The 17,869-nt window shown below is 49.0% G+C and overlaps 1 protein-coding gene across 3 annotated transcripts in view; it reads right to left on the bottom strand.

The window, feature by feature from the left end:
• The window catches only part of NOX5 (NADPH oxidase 5), a 41,065-nt gene that overhangs the window by 13,326 nt on the left and 9,870 nt on the right, over nucleotides 1–17,869 (bottom strand). For all 3 annotated transcript variants that reach the window (XM_021100544.1, XM_021100553.1, XM_021100548.1), the window contains 12 exons: nucleotides 16,433–16,643; nucleotides 15,312–15,546; nucleotides 13,808–13,961; nucleotides 13,499–13,677; nucleotides 11,518–11,700; nucleotides 9,497–9,629; nucleotides 6,326–6,468; nucleotides 3,983–4,168; nucleotides 2,033–2,077; nucleotides 1,478–1,602; nucleotides 1,119–1,203; nucleotides 333–432 (listed from right to left, as the gene is read on the bottom strand). In XM_021100544.1, coding sequence (XP_020956203.1) covers nucleotides 333–432; nucleotides 1,119–1,203; nucleotides 1,478–1,602; nucleotides 2,033–2,077; nucleotides 3,983–4,168; nucleotides 6,326–6,468; nucleotides 9,497–9,629; nucleotides 11,518–11,700; nucleotides 13,499–13,677; nucleotides 13,808–13,961; nucleotides 15,312–15,546; nucleotides 16,433–16,643 — 1,779 coding nt within the window. The remainder of the gene's footprint in view (nucleotides 1–332; nucleotides 433–1,118; nucleotides 1,204–1,477; nucleotides 1,603–2,032; nucleotides 2,078–3,982; nucleotides 4,169–6,325; nucleotides 6,469–9,496; nucleotides 9,630–11,517; nucleotides 11,701–13,498; nucleotides 13,678–13,807; nucleotides 13,962–15,311; nucleotides 15,547–16,432; nucleotides 16,644–17,869) is intronic.

The following is a 17,869-nucleotide window of genomic DNA, read 5'->3' as shown; positions in this document are numbered from 1 at the left end:
GCTCCCATGGCATATTGAGGTTCCCAGGCTAGGGGTCCAATCGGAGCTATAGCCTCTGGCCTACACCAGAGCCACAGCAACGCAGGATCTGAGCCACATCTGCAACCTACACCACACTTCGCTGCAACACCAGATCCTTAACCCACTGAGCAAGGCCAGGGATCGAACCAGAGACCTCATGGTTCCTAGCTGGATTTGTTAACACCTGCACCACGACGGGAACTCCTCCCTCACATTTTTGATAGAAATAGAATAATTTAAACACTTTCTTAAAGGGACCCTGAACTCTGCTGCTCCACATCCATCATCCCCAAGCCCCATCCCTCTATTACCCTCTTGAGGCTCCTTGGCCTGGTCCATCTCCAGTTTGGTCAGCAGGCTCACAAACCACTCGAAAGACCGCTGGTCTCTGTTGATCCAGATGAAGTCCACCTAGGGAGAAGGGCCCAGTTCAGAGGGAGGGCTACCTCACTCACTCGTATCTGTGATTCCCCCACTCTACCCCATGCCACGTGACCACCCTGCTGTGAGCAGGGCACAGGCCATCACCCCTACTTAATGGAGGGAAAACAAGGCTTGCAGAGCTGAGGAATCTTGCCCAGGCCACAGACCGCCATGGGACCAGAACTGGGGTTCCTGACTGCAAGGTCAGGATTTTCTCTAATAATCTACTGTTTCTAGCAAGTAGTGTTCTGAAGTCTTAAACTTAGGACAGCCAGAAAAACATTGCTTATTATTATTATTATTTGAGAAACTCTTTTAAGTGTCCTACAAAGATTAATGAATTTTCCAAAGGTAAACATTCTCCTTTTTAAGACCACCACCAGGTCATGGCCAGCAGGCATCATGGTTGTAACTGAATCCTAGCTGTCTGACTTTCAGGTTCCATGTTATTTAATGAGATGCCCACCTGCAGGGCCCAGAATGTCTCTCCAAGGTGACCGGGGAGCCCTGGACACTTGGGAGGCATAAGGAGAACTCAAAGCACCGGGGGAAGCATAGAGACCAGTGGATCCAAGAAGGCCATCCATCCCTCCCCTGTCTCTGCACAGTGGAGCCAGCTCCAGTGTCTGGGGAGAGGCTCTGGAGGCCTGCCTGCAGGAGGTGGGGCTCTTCACCTTATGGAGTTTCATGTCATCAACCTGGATGCTCTCTAACCAGGAGTGCTGACAGCTGGGGCAGACGTGCTTTCTCTTCTGGTGCCTGAGGAGAGGTGAGAGAAGGAGGTTTTGAGTTTGGAGTGAGTAAGAGATTTCCCAGGACCCCAGAGGACAGTGCAGGGGACAGGAAGGGAGGGTGTGGTGGCAGGACCAACCCCATGAGGAAGCGAAGGGATGAAACCCAAGAAAGAGCAGGAGGAGGGGCAGGAGAAGAAAGAAAGGGGAGAGGGAGACAGGGAAATGGAGGGAGAAAGGGGGGAGGGTATCTCTCAGGACTCTGCCCCGGATGCAGGCAGGGCCACAGCCTGTCTACCCACCTGTACAAGATGCTCTGCAGGATGGAGGCAAAGGGGGTGATGCCAATGCCTGCCCCGATGAGCACGGCATGCTCAGAGGCAAAGATCCTGCGGGTGGGAGTCCCGTAAGGGCCATCAATGTAGCACTGCACATGGGAGTGGGGGGTTAGAGGAGACAGAGGGTTGAGTGGGTGGGGGAGAGCTAGACCCAAGGCTTTAAGACCCCCTTTACATGCAGGCAGTCATCTCCTGGGCTGAAACCTAGGTCTAAGAGGCTCCCACTCAGAGGGTTTTCCACATGCTGTGCTCTGAGCACGAAAGTCTAGGAGAGCCCTAGAATGTTTGCATGCAGAGCGGGTGGGGACAGGGGCCCAACTAGCATATGCCCCAGGTGCCCTGCAAGGGCAGGGATTTGCTTCCATCATCTACAGACCTAGGAGTCAGGCTGTGGGGACTTAGGAACCTGTGTACCAAGAGCATAGCAACCCCAACCTCAACTCCCCTCAAGGGCAGAGGCTTAGATTGCTCGGCTGGGGGCAGGGGCTCTTGGTTATGGCAACCCCTAGAGCATCTTACCTTGATGTTACAGAATTGGTGGTTCTCAGAGGACACCTCGGAGACCTTTGGGGAATAGAGCAGAGACAGTGGGTCTCAGGGAATGGGTGGGTCAGGCATTTCTCAAGGCCTCCTAGCCCTTGCCAGTCTGAGCAGCGTGACAAGAAGGGAATTGGCTTTTCTGCTCAAAGCATTCCAGTGAGCATGGGGTGCATGTGGTAAACTTGCTCTTCAGAGTGAGAGAGCAGCAGCACCACTGACAAATTTGGAATTGTTAGCGTCTGTGCATTTCTGGGTGTAAATACTGCCATCTTGGGTCCCTCAATGACTGTGTTTAATAACAGGCTCTCAGAACTCCGCCAAATTTAACAACTGCTCTTGCGGTCCACTACAAATAATTTCAGGGTGTGACAGGAGAACACTCACCCCAGTGGCCCCCTGGGCTTGGTCTCCAGTCATTCCATTAGCGTAATTTTTCCAGACACACCCCTGGCCTTGAACATTCTTGCCCTGTGCCAGAGCATGCTGTCCTCTTCCCCAGATAGCAAACTCCTGTGCATCCTTCACTGTCCAGCTCATCTGGAGGGTCTGCTCCCCCTGAAAGCTTTGCCCAGCTGCTCCAGGCAGAAAAGCCAGGTGCTGGCCAGGCTCACAGCTTGCCCCAACCCTTGGACCCTGCTCTGGACTTGCTCATGGGGAGCTGACCTCCGCTGGCTCTGCCCGACTCCTCCTAATCACACACAGCAGTCAGACCATATTCCTCCAGGTCAATGGGCTTCCTTCCTCCAGATGAAGGGAGCAGACCCTGAAAGGGCTGCAGGGGCTTTTGGTAGTTCCTCTTTGGAGCTGGAAGGCAGGTTTAGGACTGACCTTCACAATCATCCAGGATGACCCCTTGTTTCACAGAAGAGAAGCAGAAGCTGAGACCCTAGAAATGACTCGCCCAAGTTCCTGCAGAGCGCTGGTGGTGTCTCTGGCAGCCCACCCTGTGCTTACCACGTCATACCGTGTTGCTTCTTTGTCTGAGGGCCACTGAATTCTGTGTCCTCCACAGAGCTGGACTTGAACTACTTGTGATGATTATTTTAGGAGGTGCACTGTGAGAGACTACTCCTCTCCAAAAATCCTTCTGATTGCAAGGAGAAAGCTTTACATTATGGTCACTCTATCTTTAACATCTCTCTAACATTTGCTAAGCCATCCTCTTTTTTTTTTTTTTTTTTTTTTTAACAAGGTGAGCGAGAAAGAGATCAAGGACACAACAAAGAGAGAGAGGGAACCAGCAGCAGAGTGCAGCTTTAGGCTCAGAACCTCACTTAGACGGCAGAAACATCTGGCAAGGATTTAATAACACTGGTTTTGCTTCTAGAGTTATTTATTTATTTATTTATTTGTCTTTTTAGGGCCACACCTGTGGCACATGGAGGTTCCCAGGCCAGGGATCTAATTGAAGCTGTAGCTGCCGGCCTACACCACAGCCACAGCAATGTCAGATCCGAGCCGCATTTGCCACCTACACCACAGCTCACAGCAACACCAGATCCTTAACCCACTGAGTGAGGCCAAGGATCGAACCCACAACCTCATGGTTCCTAGTCTGATTCGTTTCCACTGCACCACGACGGGAACTCCTAGAGTTATCTTCTGTTTATGGCGCATGATATTTATTTTCCATTAAACACAGAAATCGAAAGAGTCCTTTTAAAACACAATTATGTTTAAAGTAATGTTGGGATATAAGAAAGAATATTCAGTAGGAAATGCTACCTGTGGGAAGTAAATGTGGCCAAAGTTATGAAGGTGGTTTGCCGGTGACTGGCTGCAGAAACCCCACACACTGCGGGGTGCTTCCTGAACGTGGCCTGACCTTGAGGCCCTCGCTTCCACGTTCCAAGGACCCATCTATCTATCCTTCCTGGGGAGAAAAACCACTGGCTCTCCAGCCTCCAGCCCCAGTTTCCCCAGCCTTACCAGGCCCCCATCTCCAGTTGCAGCTTCCCACTGTGCCTGAGTCTCATCCTTTGTCCCAGTAGACACCGGGCCTTCATCTCCCTGCCACGGAGCTTCCTCAGGCCTGTACGATGTCAGCTCCACGGCGATGTCCTTGTTGGAGGCCACTGCTCCCTGTGCTGAGACTCCAAAGCAGATGGGCTGGGGCTGCAAACCATTTGGTTTCAAAGAGATACTGCGTCAGTATTTAAATCAAAAAATCAATACAGGAAATTATTTTATTATTTAAATCACAAAATCAATACATTAGTTGTTTTTTTTTTTTTTTTTAAGTCTTTTGTCTTTTTAGGGCCACACCAGCGGCATACGGAGGTTCCCAGGCGAGGGGTCTAATTGAGCTGTACCTGCCGGCTTATGCCAGAGCCACAGCAACGCCAGATCTAAGGCACGTCTGCGACCTACACCACAGCTCACGGCAATGCTGGATCCTTAACCCACTGAGCAAGGCCAGGGATCAAACCCGCATCCTCATGGATGCTATTCGAGTTAGTTAACCACTGAGCCGTGATGGGAGCTCCAGTTTTTTTTAAAGATTCAAGTATTACAGAACTTCAAAGAATAAGATAAAAAAAGACCCCAAGTGAGAAGATACAACTTCCCCAAACACTTTCTCTGTCCTTCCAAACTTTTTCACACTCACACCCACACCCACAGAGACACATAAACACACACACACATTTGTATAAGTGGAACATATTGCTTCGTAACCTGGCTCTTCTACTTACTACATCTTGACTAGCTTTACATGCTAATTCATATACATTTACATAATTTTTAGGTGACTTGCTATTCCATTATAAGGGTTATCACTAATTTATTTAGCTGCTTCCCTATTATTGGGCATTTTGATTATGCTTATTTTCTCATTATTGTTAACAACCACAGTATAAAAATAGCTCTTTCACATCTCTATCCCTTTACCCGGATTTATTTTCTTCACAGCAGTTATTATCACATTATATATTTGTTTACTGTCTATTCCTCCTTCAGGAGGGCAACAGTGACCATGGTTCTTTTGCTTATTGACATATCTCCAGCATCTAGAATAGTACTTGGAAACAGCAGATCCTGTGCTTAATAAATATTTGCTAAGTGAATCAATGAACAAGGTGGTTAATGTACTTCTTGTGTATATATGTCCAATTTGCTTTTTAGGATAAATCCCTAAAAATGGCATTGCTAGGCCATTCAGTATACATATTTAAGATGCTGACACATACAGCCAGACTGCCCACCAAAAAGACTGCGCCAATTTATTCTTTGGCAGCAGTGCCTAAGGCTCCAAGGAAGCACAGATTTTAATGTATCCGCCCACCAAGTCCCAGTGTGCCATGACTTGCCCAGTTTGGAACTCAGCTTCCTCTTTCATGAAGTTTCCCCTAATTAATAGGAGAGAACATTCTGCTTGTTCCCACATTTCCCAAAGCTTTGCTCTTTGCACTGTTCTAGAAGGGACCTCTAGTCTGGCCAGGCAGGATTCCACCTGGTTTGCTCCCCTGGACTTTAAATTCCACAAGGGCAAGGCAGGGTTGGGCCATGCTTGGGGATTTTCTTCCTTTGATCTTCAAGAGGGTTTGCACATATTAACCTGTCTCCCAGCCTGGTGGTACAGCCTACGAAAATGTTCAGGCACCCTTAGCCTCCTTCATCTATTCCTGCTTCCTCAGGTGTAACTCTGATCTCTCTATATTCCTCCCAAACCTTCCAGAGCCTGTATTTACTCCAGGCACTGGCAGCTTGTTAACTTTGTGGGTTTCATCAGGGCTCAAAAGATAATAATGCTGATGATGGTGCTGATGATGCTGGTAATGATGAAGATGATGGTGATGGTGGTGGTGATGAATGGTCCACCTGGAACATGCTGCCCAGTTCACTCAATACTTTACATCGTTCATTCCATTGGTCCTTAAAAGAATAATGTGAGAAAGGAAAGCCAACAATGGTAACCACCTCCGTTCACAGATGAACAACCTGAGGCTCTGCAATGCTAAAAGATGTGCCCAAGGTCATACACCAAGGAGTTACTGAAGCAAAGATGTGGAGGTGAGTTTTTCTGATCTCCATTTCCCTATCTTTGCATTTTCTCCTGTCTTCAAATGGAGCACATTGGACTGGGGAGGACCTGGGGTGGTCAGGCTTTGGGGAGGCTCTTGAACCACACAGTCTGTAGTTGTATCACCCACTGTGCTGCCATCCAGCAAGTGTACATAGTAGCTGCTCAGTGACTGCCAACAGAGAAGAAAACAACTTGGGCCCCATAATTTTGTCACCACAGTGATTCCTTTCTCACCTGCAGCCACTTACCTGAGCCTTCCTCTGACTCCTTCTCATTTTCAAACTCCTCGAGAGACTCTTGCAACCATCGCCCATGGGGTCTGATTTCTTGAAGGACTCATACAGCCTGTTTGTCCACTGGCCCTGGGACCGGATGTGCAGCCAGATGGTGTCTAAGCAAGAGTCAAGGTGGAAGGAAAGGGGTTAGTGCTGGTCTCCAGCTGGAAGTAGGCCTGTCTCACTGCAGGGATTGAGACTGAGTGTCAGCCCCTGAGTCCTCATTAGAACAGGTCTAAACTAGCAGCCACAGCCAGGGGACTTGGAGCTCTGATCCCTCCCTCTAGTGCAGACCTTGCAAGCTTTCTCAGTGAAGTCAACCTAAGGGCTGAGTCTCCTCTGCCAAGGTAGGAGTCAGAGTGGCCCTGAGCACAACTGGGAGCTCCCCAGGGTGGGGGCCCTGACTCTTCCATCAAGCCAGGGTCTCTCCTAGGGGGGACTATCTCCTTCCCACATTCAATCAGGTGCTTGTCAATGGCTCTGCACACAGTAGGTGCTCAACTGATGGTGGGACCAACAGCTTCATTGCACCCAGTGCCTAGGATGCAGTGGGTGTTTACTAAGTCCCTATTGAGTGGATGACTGGTGGAAAGGTGGCATGGGGGGCTACCCCTCTGGTGAGGGGCACCAGAAAGGACCCACGTTAGAGGATGGAGGCCCCTAAGAAATCTCCTGGTCGGGGGTTCTCATCCTTTTTCTTTTATTTTAAACCATGGTCTCTTTTGGCAGTCCTGTGAAGGCCATGGATAGACTCCTCAGAATAAGGTTTTTAAATGCATTGAATAACATGTGTAGAAATCATAAATGAAGCCAATTAAAATGACAGATAGTTACTGAAATATTTTTTTCAACTTTAAGACTACATGTGCCTCTTTGTTAATACATGAAATACCGAGATGTAGGAGTCACATGGCCATTGGAAATGTGAAGTAGTGATGAGCATGAATGACATTCCGAGGTATGGACAGCTATTAAAATGTGCTATGAAGAATTCACGGTTTTTATTTCAAAAAAAAATCACAGGTATTGTAAATGCTACTGTGGTTTGGTGCTTGAATTCATAATGGAAGAAAATGCAAAATTTCAGTTAGAGGTTAATGAAAACAAAGTTGTCACTTTTTTTGCCCATCCAAGTTTTTGAATGAACCGATTCAACCCTGTGTTGACAGAGGCCCAGAGAGCTGAGGTGTGCTCTCACAGCTTTGTAAGAAAGGGACTGAAAGTCAGGTCCTTGGATCCCTGCTCCCATGGCCTCCCTGATGTTTCCTCCCCTTTCAGTGTACAAGGGGCAGGAAGGCTGGGCTATGCCTTGTCTGCACAAATGCACCCTGAACTACCACACAGTGACTCATCTGGAGGAGGCCTCCTTAAGTTATGGTTGAATTCAGTCAACCAGCCTGAGTTCCCACTGTGGTGCAGTGGGTTAAGAATCAGACTGCAGCAGCTCAGGCTGCTGTGGAGGCACAGGTTTGATTCCAAGCCTGTACAGTGGGTTAAGGATCCCGAGTTGCTGCAGCCATGGCATAAGTCACATCTGTGGCTCAGATTCAATCCCTTGCCCAGGAACTTCTGTATGCCGAGGATATGGCCAAACACACACAAAAGAATTGGTCAAATAAATGATGCATCCATAAAAATAATTATTAGTCATTATTATAATCACTAGTATTGATATACTAGAATAGTATGCAGCCAAGAAAAAGGAAAGTTTTTTTTTTTTAAAGAACTGACATGTAAAGATCTTGATGATATACTATTCACAGAGAAAACGTAAGCAGCAAAACAGTATAAACAGTGATCCTGTGTATGCAGAATTATCTGATTATTCATGAAGATATATCAAGATCTGGAAGTCTGTTCGCGAAAAGATTGACAATGGTTTTCTTTGGTTGGAATTATTTGAGAGATTTTAATTTCCTTTAGTACATATTTCTAACTGTCTGAATTTTCAGGGAGCTATCTGTTCTTTACAAAACAGCAAATGAAAGAAAAATAGGAAGAAAATAATCCACTCTCTCCAAATCCTACCCCCAACCTCCCTGGACATCCAGGCCACCACTCAGGAGATTTCAGGGCAAGTGGTAGGCAACCTCATGTGGGGACCTGGCCTTGGTCCTACACGCTGAGCTGTAGCAGCGGGGCCAGGGCATGGGAAATATCCTGCGGTGGAGCTACAGCTTTTAATGGGGATGGGTCAGAGAACCTGGCAACCAGAAGCCTCTATCCCTCATGAAGCTGAGCAAGGATCCCGCTGTAACAGGCCACGCAAGCAAGGCCTTCCCCATCAGAAGCATCACTTGAGGTGGGAAGACCAATCCCTGACCTGGCTAGCAAGTCAGAGGTCCAGGCCATGGCCCCACCAACAGCTCAGGACCAGAAGGCAGGCACATACATGGTTGGGGGTCAGAGGACAGCAGAGTGAAGGGAGAGTCAGCTGAGTGGTTTTGTGGGTGCTGGGGACCCAGAGAGAATGGGGTATGTCCAGGGATGCAGGAGGAAGAGAGGAATTTGGATGTCTTGGGGCTCCACAAGGAGTAGAGAAGCCTGGCTTCCTGTAACAGCCCCCTGGGAAATATCCTGACCCTGCCTCCTCTGAGCTCCTACCCTCTGCTTAGGACCTCTATGGGCTCCCAACTGCCTGCCCCATCCCTCTTTCCATTCTGCATTCAAAGTCCTTCCCAGTCCCACCCTGGCACTCATCCACTTTGCTAGCCACTGTCATCTGCCTTTTGTCCCTTCCCTGACCCTCTCTCCCACCGCCCCCAACTCCCACTTCCTTCCTCCACCCTGACTCTAAGGTCTAACGACATCAGACCAGGTTTTCATGCTTCTCCCTCCGCCTCCTCCCCCATGTCCTTTCCTACCTGGTAAACTCTTATGAACCCTTCAAAGTTCAGCTGAAATGCCACCTGCCCACTTCCCCCAGACCCTGCCCTGCGACCTCCATGGCAGCTGATACAGCCCTGACCACCCCATTCAGTGTCTGCACGTCTGCCTCCTTGTTCCAGAGGGAGCTTCTGGAGGTCAGTTTTATAAGTCTGCTCTTATTCATCTCTATGTTCCTAATTCCCAAGTCTTGCTGGGGCACATGGCAGGGACTTAGTAATACCTGCTGAGTGACAGGCAGGGCTGGCGCAGGCCTACCTTTCTGCTCAGGAGCACTGCTGATGGTGAAGGGGTGCCACTCGTAGTGCGCAATGGAGGGGATGTTCAGATACAAGTAGTCGCCAGGCCTGTAGTGGAAAAGCGGGGGCCTCTTGATGAGGAGATGAGTAACCTGGAGAGAGAAGAAAGAGACCAGGGTCCTTTGGAAGTTCCTGTCATGTCTCAGCAGTTAACGAATCTGACTAGGAAGCATGAGGTTGCGGGTTTGATCCCTGCCCTTGCTCAGTGGGTTAAGGATCTGGCGTGGCTGTGAGCTGTGGTGTAAGTTGCAGACGCGGCTTGGATCCTGCATTGCTGTGGCTGTGGGGTAGGCCACCAGCTACAGCTCTGATTAGACCCCTAGCCTTGGACCTTCCATAGGCTGCAGGTGGGGTCCTAAAAAGACAAAAGAAAAAGAAAAAAAAAGAGAGACCAGGGTCCTTTGTGCAGGCCCAGAGCTGCCAGGGGCCCCAAGGCCAGAGGCCAGAAGCTGGGCCATCTTTCTCCATCATAAACCAGGCCAGCCCCAGATGTAAGACCCTCCTGTGCCGGTGATTGGAGACTCATGCCTGCGGCACATCTGCCAACCAGGAGGCGGGTGATGACTGGCAAAGGGAGAGTCAGGCTGTGTCTGAAGTGGGGCTCCTGGTATAATACCACTTCTTGTGGTGTAAATGCTGCTTTTTAGTGGCCTTCCTCTTCTGTAAAGTCCTCTGACTGCTCCAGCCCCTTTCTTGGAACTCCTGTGGCACTTCACTGGTATTCCAACCATGAATAGGCATCTCCCCCAGGAGACAACATCCTCCCAGACAGTGGTTTCAGTTTACTTAGCACTTGCTGTGCACCAGAGCTATGTGGATCCCCTTAGCATTATCTCTAACCCTCGCAGTAACTCTCTGAGATAAATGTCATTCTTTCTCCACTTCACAGTGGAGAGGCTGAGGCTCAAAAAAGTTAAATGACTTACTCAAGGTCAGCAGCTAAGAAACCATGGGATTTGAATCCAACTACTCTGTCTGATGCCAGAGCCTAGACAAAACCTCAGCCTCTTATTTGGCTTCTGTGTCCTCCCTCTCAAGTTGTCCAGAACCAAGCCCACTTAGAACTGCCTTTCTTTTCTCTAAAAATGGTCCCAATTACTCAGACACCTGCAAGATAGCCTAGACCTCTTCTCTCTCTCAACTCTGAATGCAGCCAGCTACCACTTGAGTCTTACTGTGATAGGCCCCTTCCCCACCCTATAGTTACCACCCTAGTTCAGGGTCAAGGCCTCCATGAGCTCCCATCTACATATGTGTAACACCCTCCCCAATGGTCCACTCCCATCCATCTTCCACAGAGCAACTAAAGAAATCCAGCTGCAGTATAAACCAGTTCCATACCACTACCCCTCCCCTAGCCACTCAGGGGTCCCTGTGGCCTGCAGAGTGAGGCCACTCACCATTAGGCCATATCCACTCTTCCAGCTTCTCTCTGTCACCTGGGCTCCAGCTGTGCCATATTACCCATGGTCCCCTAAGTACAGCATGTCCTTTCATAACTCTTGTGCCTTTGCCCAGGCTGTTCCTTCTCCTGTCGTCTATCCAAGAAACTCCTGCTCATTTCTCAAAACCCTGATGTGGCAGCTCCTCCCTCATTCTGCAGCTTCTCTGATCTCTCAAAGACAAAGAGTTTAATCCTGCCTGAGGTTCTTCATCTCTTACCCACACAGCCCTGCACTGTAATGAAAGGGCCAACCACCCCCTTAGCCTGTGTGCCCATGGAGAGAAGGATAGTGCCTGAGCCTTCTCAGTACCTTTGTCACCTAGTGCAGGGCCTTCCACCTTATAGACCCTTAATATATGCTTATTAAAGGTGTTCTATGCATACCTAGCCTTGAGTGGTACCCTGCCTTCTTGTCATTCCCCTTCCAGAGGTATCACTCCTGGAGGGCTGGACCGAGTCTGGGTGTCTAACAGGGTACCTAGACGCTGCACCCCATCACCTGTGACTCCCCTTATCTTCTCAGGCCCCCTTTGCACCTTGGAAGGGAGGAGATTGACTTCCACAATGCACTGAGCCTCCATGCGGGACACTGCCAGGCCAATAGTCTTCTCTATGAAGAACAAAGTGCCAGGGATGAGCAGCCACTTCCAGAAGTTGGGCCCATGCAGGATGAGCAGGAGCCACATGGGGAGGTAGGACAGGTGGGTCCAATAGAACACCTGTGGGGGTTGGGGTGTAAGTGGTCAGAGTCAAGGACTGGGGGTGGAACAGAACCAAGGTTCACAGCCCTCCCAAAGCCAGGACTGTGCCTAGATCCTCGGCCATACACACCCTCTCCTGGGAACAGGCTTGGTTAGGAGGTTGGGGGCAGAAGCTTTGTTGCTTCTCTGATCCGGGGGCTTGGCTCAGAGAGTCTATAGGAAGATTCTTGGTGCCAGGGGCAAACATCTGCTAGGGGTGTTCTGAGCAAAGCAGACTGCCCCCTCTGATGGGCTCATGAGCACAAACATCCCATCTCATTGACCCTTTCTCAGCAGGAAGGAAGGAAAGACAGCAATGTTTCTCTGGGGCTGGAGAAGAAAGATGAAAGCCCTGAGTTTTAATACCTGCTTTGCTGCTAGCTAACGGAGCTTGGCCATGTAAGTTACTTTTCTGAGTGTTAGATTCCTCATTTGAGGACACACTGATTCTTACTGCAAAGGATTGTTGCTGGCCCAGAGTAGGTGCCTATATATATATATATATATATATACACACACACACACATATAATATATATAAATATTAATATATAATAATATATTAATATATTATTAATAATTATCAATAATATATTATATTATAATAAAATATGTATTATATATTTTTTCTGATGTGATAGGTCAGCCCAGGGGACAGTCCAGGTCTTCAAGCCAAATTCTCTGTGACCTCCTGTATCTTTTTTTATTTTATTTTATTATTTTTTGTTGTTGTTGTTGTTGTTGGTGTTGCTGTTGTTGCTATTTCTTGGGCCGCTCCCGCAGCATATGGAGGTTCCCAGGCTAGGGGTTGAATCGGAGCTGTAGCCACCGGCCTGTGCCAGAGCCACAGCAACTCGGGATCCGAGCCGCGTCTGCGACCTACACCACAGCTCACGGCAACGCCAGATCGTTAACCCGCTGAGCAAGGGCAGGGACCGAACCCGCAACCTCATGGTTCCTAGTCGGATTTGTTAACCACTGCGCCACGACGGGAACTCCCCTCCTGTATCTTGAGAAGGCTAGAGAGAGGAAAGCAAAGCTAGATCTAACATTTTCAGTTCCTCTGTACCAGGTATGTGTAGTTGGTGCCTTCCTATATATTATCTCATTTAATTCTTAAAATAATTTCAAAGGTAGAGAAATACAGCTCCATTTTACAGATGAGGAAAATGAGTGACCCATGAGTCGTGGGGTGGGGATTAGAACCCTGGAGAGCCGTGTTCCTTCCCCTCCCTCTGCCATCTTGAGCCCAGCTTAATCCAATTAGAGTGAGATGAGAAGCAGGCAAAGGAGTTCCCGTCGTGGCGCAGTGGTTAACGAATCCGACTAGGAACCATGAGGTTGCGGGTTCGGTTCCTGCCCTTGCTCAGTGGGTTAACGATCTGGCGTTGCCGTGAGCTGTGGTGTAGGTTGCAGACGCGGCTCGGATCCCGCGTTGCTGTGGCTCTGGTGTAGGCCGGCGGCTACAGCTCCGATTCGACCCCTAGCCTGGGAACCTCCATATGCCGTGGAAGCGGCCCAAGAAAGAGCAAAAAAAAAAAAGACAAAAAAAAAAAAAAAAAAAGAGAAGCAGGCAAAAAAGGCAGAATCTTCCAGAGTAGACCATTTTTCACTCAGCAGACAAAAACCACAGCCCAATGGCAGCACCCAACCACACGTCCATAATATGCAGCCCAGCCTGGAACTTCTTGGGCTCTGGAGTAAGTTAGAGGGGACAGAGCATGAAATGAAGGTGGGAACCCAGGATGGGATAGGCAAAGGGACAAGGGCTGGGGCACCTCAAAGTGGCCGCTCCTGCGGACACAGGAGCTGGAGCAAGCAAACTGGACGAGCAGCAACAACAGCAGAGCCACACCGGTTGGGGAGGCCGAGCCATGGACCCAGCCAATGCCAGGCCTCGTGGTGAGCAGCAGTTCCCAAAACTGGAAGGGGCTGGCCTCAGACTGAGCCTGGAGCGCTGGAGACAAGCACAAGACAAGCTCTCCCACTGCACCTTCCCTTTGGGGTCCCCCCAGTCCAGAGAGTCACTGGGAGTCGTTAATGAACAAGCCCAGGCCCCACCCCACTCCCAACCCCAGGCTACTCACCAAAGTTTACTACATGGGCCACGGTGTGCACAAGGGAGAGCCCGACCGCCACGTAGCCCATAAGCTGGTGGAACTGGATGTTCTGGTCCAGCGGCAGGACCTGAGCCAGCCATGTAGCCCGTAGCCATGTGAGGCAGCGTCTGAGCATCAGTACCTGGCCAGGCAAAGCGGCAGAGAGCTCACCTGACTCGCTCTCCCCCTATCCTCTGCTCCCCAGCATTGTCTCCCTGCCTCCCCCCAGGCGGCTGTGCTTCCTGATCTGGGCCCATCACCGCTTCCCCTGTTCCCAAGCCTTCGCTGCTCCCCTAGGTCCACAGCCGAGGTCTCTAAAGTAGGGTCTCCAGAATGGGGGAGGGAAGAGAAAATGTTACAGAATGTCTGCTGGTATTACTTTTATCTCAATACTTGAGAAGCACATAAGCTTTTTGCTAATATGTAGTACCAGTGTAGACATGGTGCCCTCATTTAGTCATATACCATGTTGCTTGAGGTTTCTGAGATGTCCTGAGGGATGACAGGGCTTTTCAAAGGCTTATGATGAGAGCTCCCTCCCTAGGTCATTTGTGTTAATGTAGTCACGCCTGCCCAGATATGTGGACTTGCAGATTACATAAACTGGTTTTAAGTAAGCTAACAACCCCTCAGAAAGGACAAGTAGCTTAAAAAGATTCCCTACAGAGAAACTGTAGATTGAAAGTCGTGTTAATAGCGCAAGGGCAAGTGACCATGAAAATGAGTCACATATCTCCCACTCCTGGTGTGAATTCTTTGTAGCCAGTTATGAGGTTTAAAATAAAACCCACTCCAAAACAAACAAACAAATAAACAAAAAACCACTCTAATCAGAAACTGATTATTGTCAAGAAGAGTATTTGAACTAAAGAGTTACATCTCTGATCATTAGGGATGAACCCTGCCTTATAGTTATATTGTGCACAAACCTATTGGCTAATGATAATGGGGCATGCATATAATTACAAGTGAGCATATATTGGATAATTAGGAAGGGGTTTTGTTTTCTGAGGGCTTTTTGTTGTGTTTTGTTTCATACTAGTTATGGAGGAGTGTTGTCAAATACGCTTGGAGACCTCAGTCTCCAGTGCAGAGGATCACATTCTGATTCCGTAGCCTGGCATTCGAGGCCTCTTGAAGTGTTCTTTTTGGTCAGAGTCCTGCACTGAAGCCAACTCCTGCCTCTTTGGGTCCATCATAGGGTTATGGTGAGGATCATATGGAAAGAGCTTAGCACTGTGACTGGCACATAGTAAGCACACAACAATGCCAGCTATGTGATTTACCTGTTGTGTGACCTGCTGTATGACTATGGAGACCTCACTGACCCTCTCTGAACCTTAGTTTCCACCCCTGAGTGTTGGCCCAGTTAATTTCCAAGATGCCATCCTACTCTGGCACTGCATGTGTCCATGTGTTGGCCATTTTGTCTAAAAGGAGCCTACATCAGTCCCTCTGCCCATTTCCTTGGGTTGTACCCGCAGAACCCTACCACAATGAAGCTGCAGTCAAAGTTGAGGCACTGGCCACAGCCCTTGGCCACCATGATGCTGGTGCCGAAGGCCCGGTGCGCACTTGCTGCCAGCGCAAAGAGTAGCACATGGAGGCCCACGTAGGTGGCCAGGCAGAGCAGGTGGCTGCGGTGGTTGTGCCAGTAGGCAGAGGTCAGCAGGCGAGGACGGTGCCGGCCCGGCTGGGCAGCAGGAGGCATCAGCCAGTGAACAGCACTGTGAGAGAAGGCTCCACTCAGAAGGATGCGGTGTGGCGGGGACCACTGGAGTCTGAACCTAGAGACCCCACACCCTCTGTAACCCATTATCTCCCTGGAGCCTTGTGGAAAGCAGGCCAGCTTCTTTCTATACCAGGAAACAGAGAGGTCAAGTGACTTGCTTACAGTCACACAGCTAGGTGGAACTAGGATGAATCTCTGTCTATCTGATACCACATCCATGGCTTATTTTCACCACCTCTCTTTACTTCCCAATTGGATAGGGGGTGGTAATCAAAAAGGATGGAAGAATCTGAGACATTTTGTGATAACAGACAAGAAAGCTAATACATAAAAGAATGGACTGTAGAACTGGCACTATTCAGAGCTTGGAGATAACCTTTTTATATTATCTTCTCCACAACTTTTATCAAATTTGTACTTTCACATACAAAGTTTATGTATTTGTTCATTGGTAAAAATTACTTATCTCTCAATCCGAAATGTAGCTCCAGTAGAGCTCTGCTGTTACTGAGAACAAAGCTAGTTACACAGTAGCTGCTCCACCAAGATGAATAAATAATAGCCTTTGCTAATTATTTGTGTGATCCTAGGTGAAAGCACATAGTAGGTGCTTAATACTGTGAGTTGATTCTAAAGGGACACTAGAAAATGTGAGCATGACCACAGCTGCCCTGCAGGATAGACCTTTTCCCCAAAAGAAAGTGGAAAAGAGGGGGCTAAGTCAGGCGGGATGGGGCTGATGGGGGCCGGGTGGGGCTTATTTGGGGCAAGTTTGGTCAGGGCAGGACCAGGCTGAGGGATCATTGGTGAGTTCACCCCACTCTTCCCCCCTGGAGTCTAACCCTGGCCCAGGCATTATCCCTGCACAGACAGGGCAGTACCTGATGGTCAGGTTCTCCATGACCCCGGGAAAGCACTGCAGCTCATCTCGGAGCTCGTCGAAGGTGATTGTGCCGCTGCAGTCCTTGTCCGCAGCCTCGAAGAGCACCAGTGTCAGCTGGTCCAGCTTCTCCTGGGGCAGTGAGATAGCGCTCTCATGCAAGCACGACTGCAGTACTGTGCGCAGCTCGTCCACATCGATGCAGCCATTGCCTGTCCCAAGTGAAGATGAAGCCGAGTGGGGGCCTGCCCCTTGACCCTACTCTATACTTACGGACTCCTCCCTACCTTGCACAACAATCGCACTTGAGTGGGGAACTTCCTGTTTGTCCATCCTCAGCTTTCTGCCAACTAACTCTCTAGGAATACAGACCAGGCAATCAAGAGACACAGGGCACCTTCTGCTCACAAACTTTCCATGGCTCCCTACTGCAGAGCTCAACAGAGGCAAACACCTCCCCAAGCATGAGAATCTTTGGCCTCAGGGCATGCCTTTTCCAGACCCTGCAGCCTCCTCTCTAAGTTAACCACTCAACTTCCAAGACTATCTGCCGAGAAAATACACTTGCTTCTTTAATCTATAAGGAGCTATGTGCCCAGAGCCTCAGTTATCCAGAGGCAAACTGTATAGGAGTGGTGTTGAAGAGGAATTCCCTGTTGTTCTCCAACTTATAGAAGACTCTGCTCATCCATGTTGTCCTAAGAGGCCACAGTGGGCCCTCAATGTGAGTGGCTAAGAGTGATGGGAAAAGGAAGCCAAAACTACATTGACCCTCCCTACCGCTGGGTTCTGTACCTGCAGATTCGATCCATGGTTGGCTGAATCCGCAGATGTGGAACCCTGTAATACAGAGGGCTGAGTATGTGATGACATATTATACAAGGGATTTGAGTATCTGGGGGTTTTAGTATCTGTGCAGGATGGTGGCCGGGGGGGAAAGGGTGGTCCTGGAATCAATTTGAGAAATGACTGTACCAACTGAGATGGGATTTGGGACATTTTTTTCCTTCTGTATGTATTTTCATTCTTCATGAGAAGTAGGACCCACAATTAATTATTTCTTGGCCTATTTTGGATATAGACACACCTGAAATAGCAACATGTTTCTGCCTGGTATTGTGTGATGATATAAGGCCTTCAGTGAATGGCATCTTACATTGCTTATCTCTAAAATGGGGTTACTAATTCCTCCCTTTCAGAATTGGTTCAAGGATAATAGATAACTAATTAAAAAGCACTTAATGTGGTATTTAGAAGAAGGCAGTTGCATATAAATGGAAAGTCTTATTGGTATTGTGATCATCACTTGGGCCAAGGCCAGAGTCTGTAATTACAGTAGAGTGCAGAGTCTAACACACCACTTTGCAGTCACACCTCCTGGCTTCAGCTTTCCTACACTGTGCAACAAGTTTCTGACCACATCCAGAGCCCCAGTCCC

This window comes from Sus scrofa, chromosome 1 (genome assembly GCF_000003025.6).
Source record: "Sus scrofa isolate TJ Tabasco breed Duroc chromosome 1, Sscrofa11.1, whole genome shotgun sequence".
Classification (NCBI taxonomy): Eukaryota; Metazoa; Chordata; class Mammalia; order Artiodactyla; family Suidae; genus Sus; species Sus scrofa.
The sequence above is the reverse complement of the archived record's forward strand: the minus strand, read 5'-3'. Positions and strand labels throughout refer to the sequence as shown.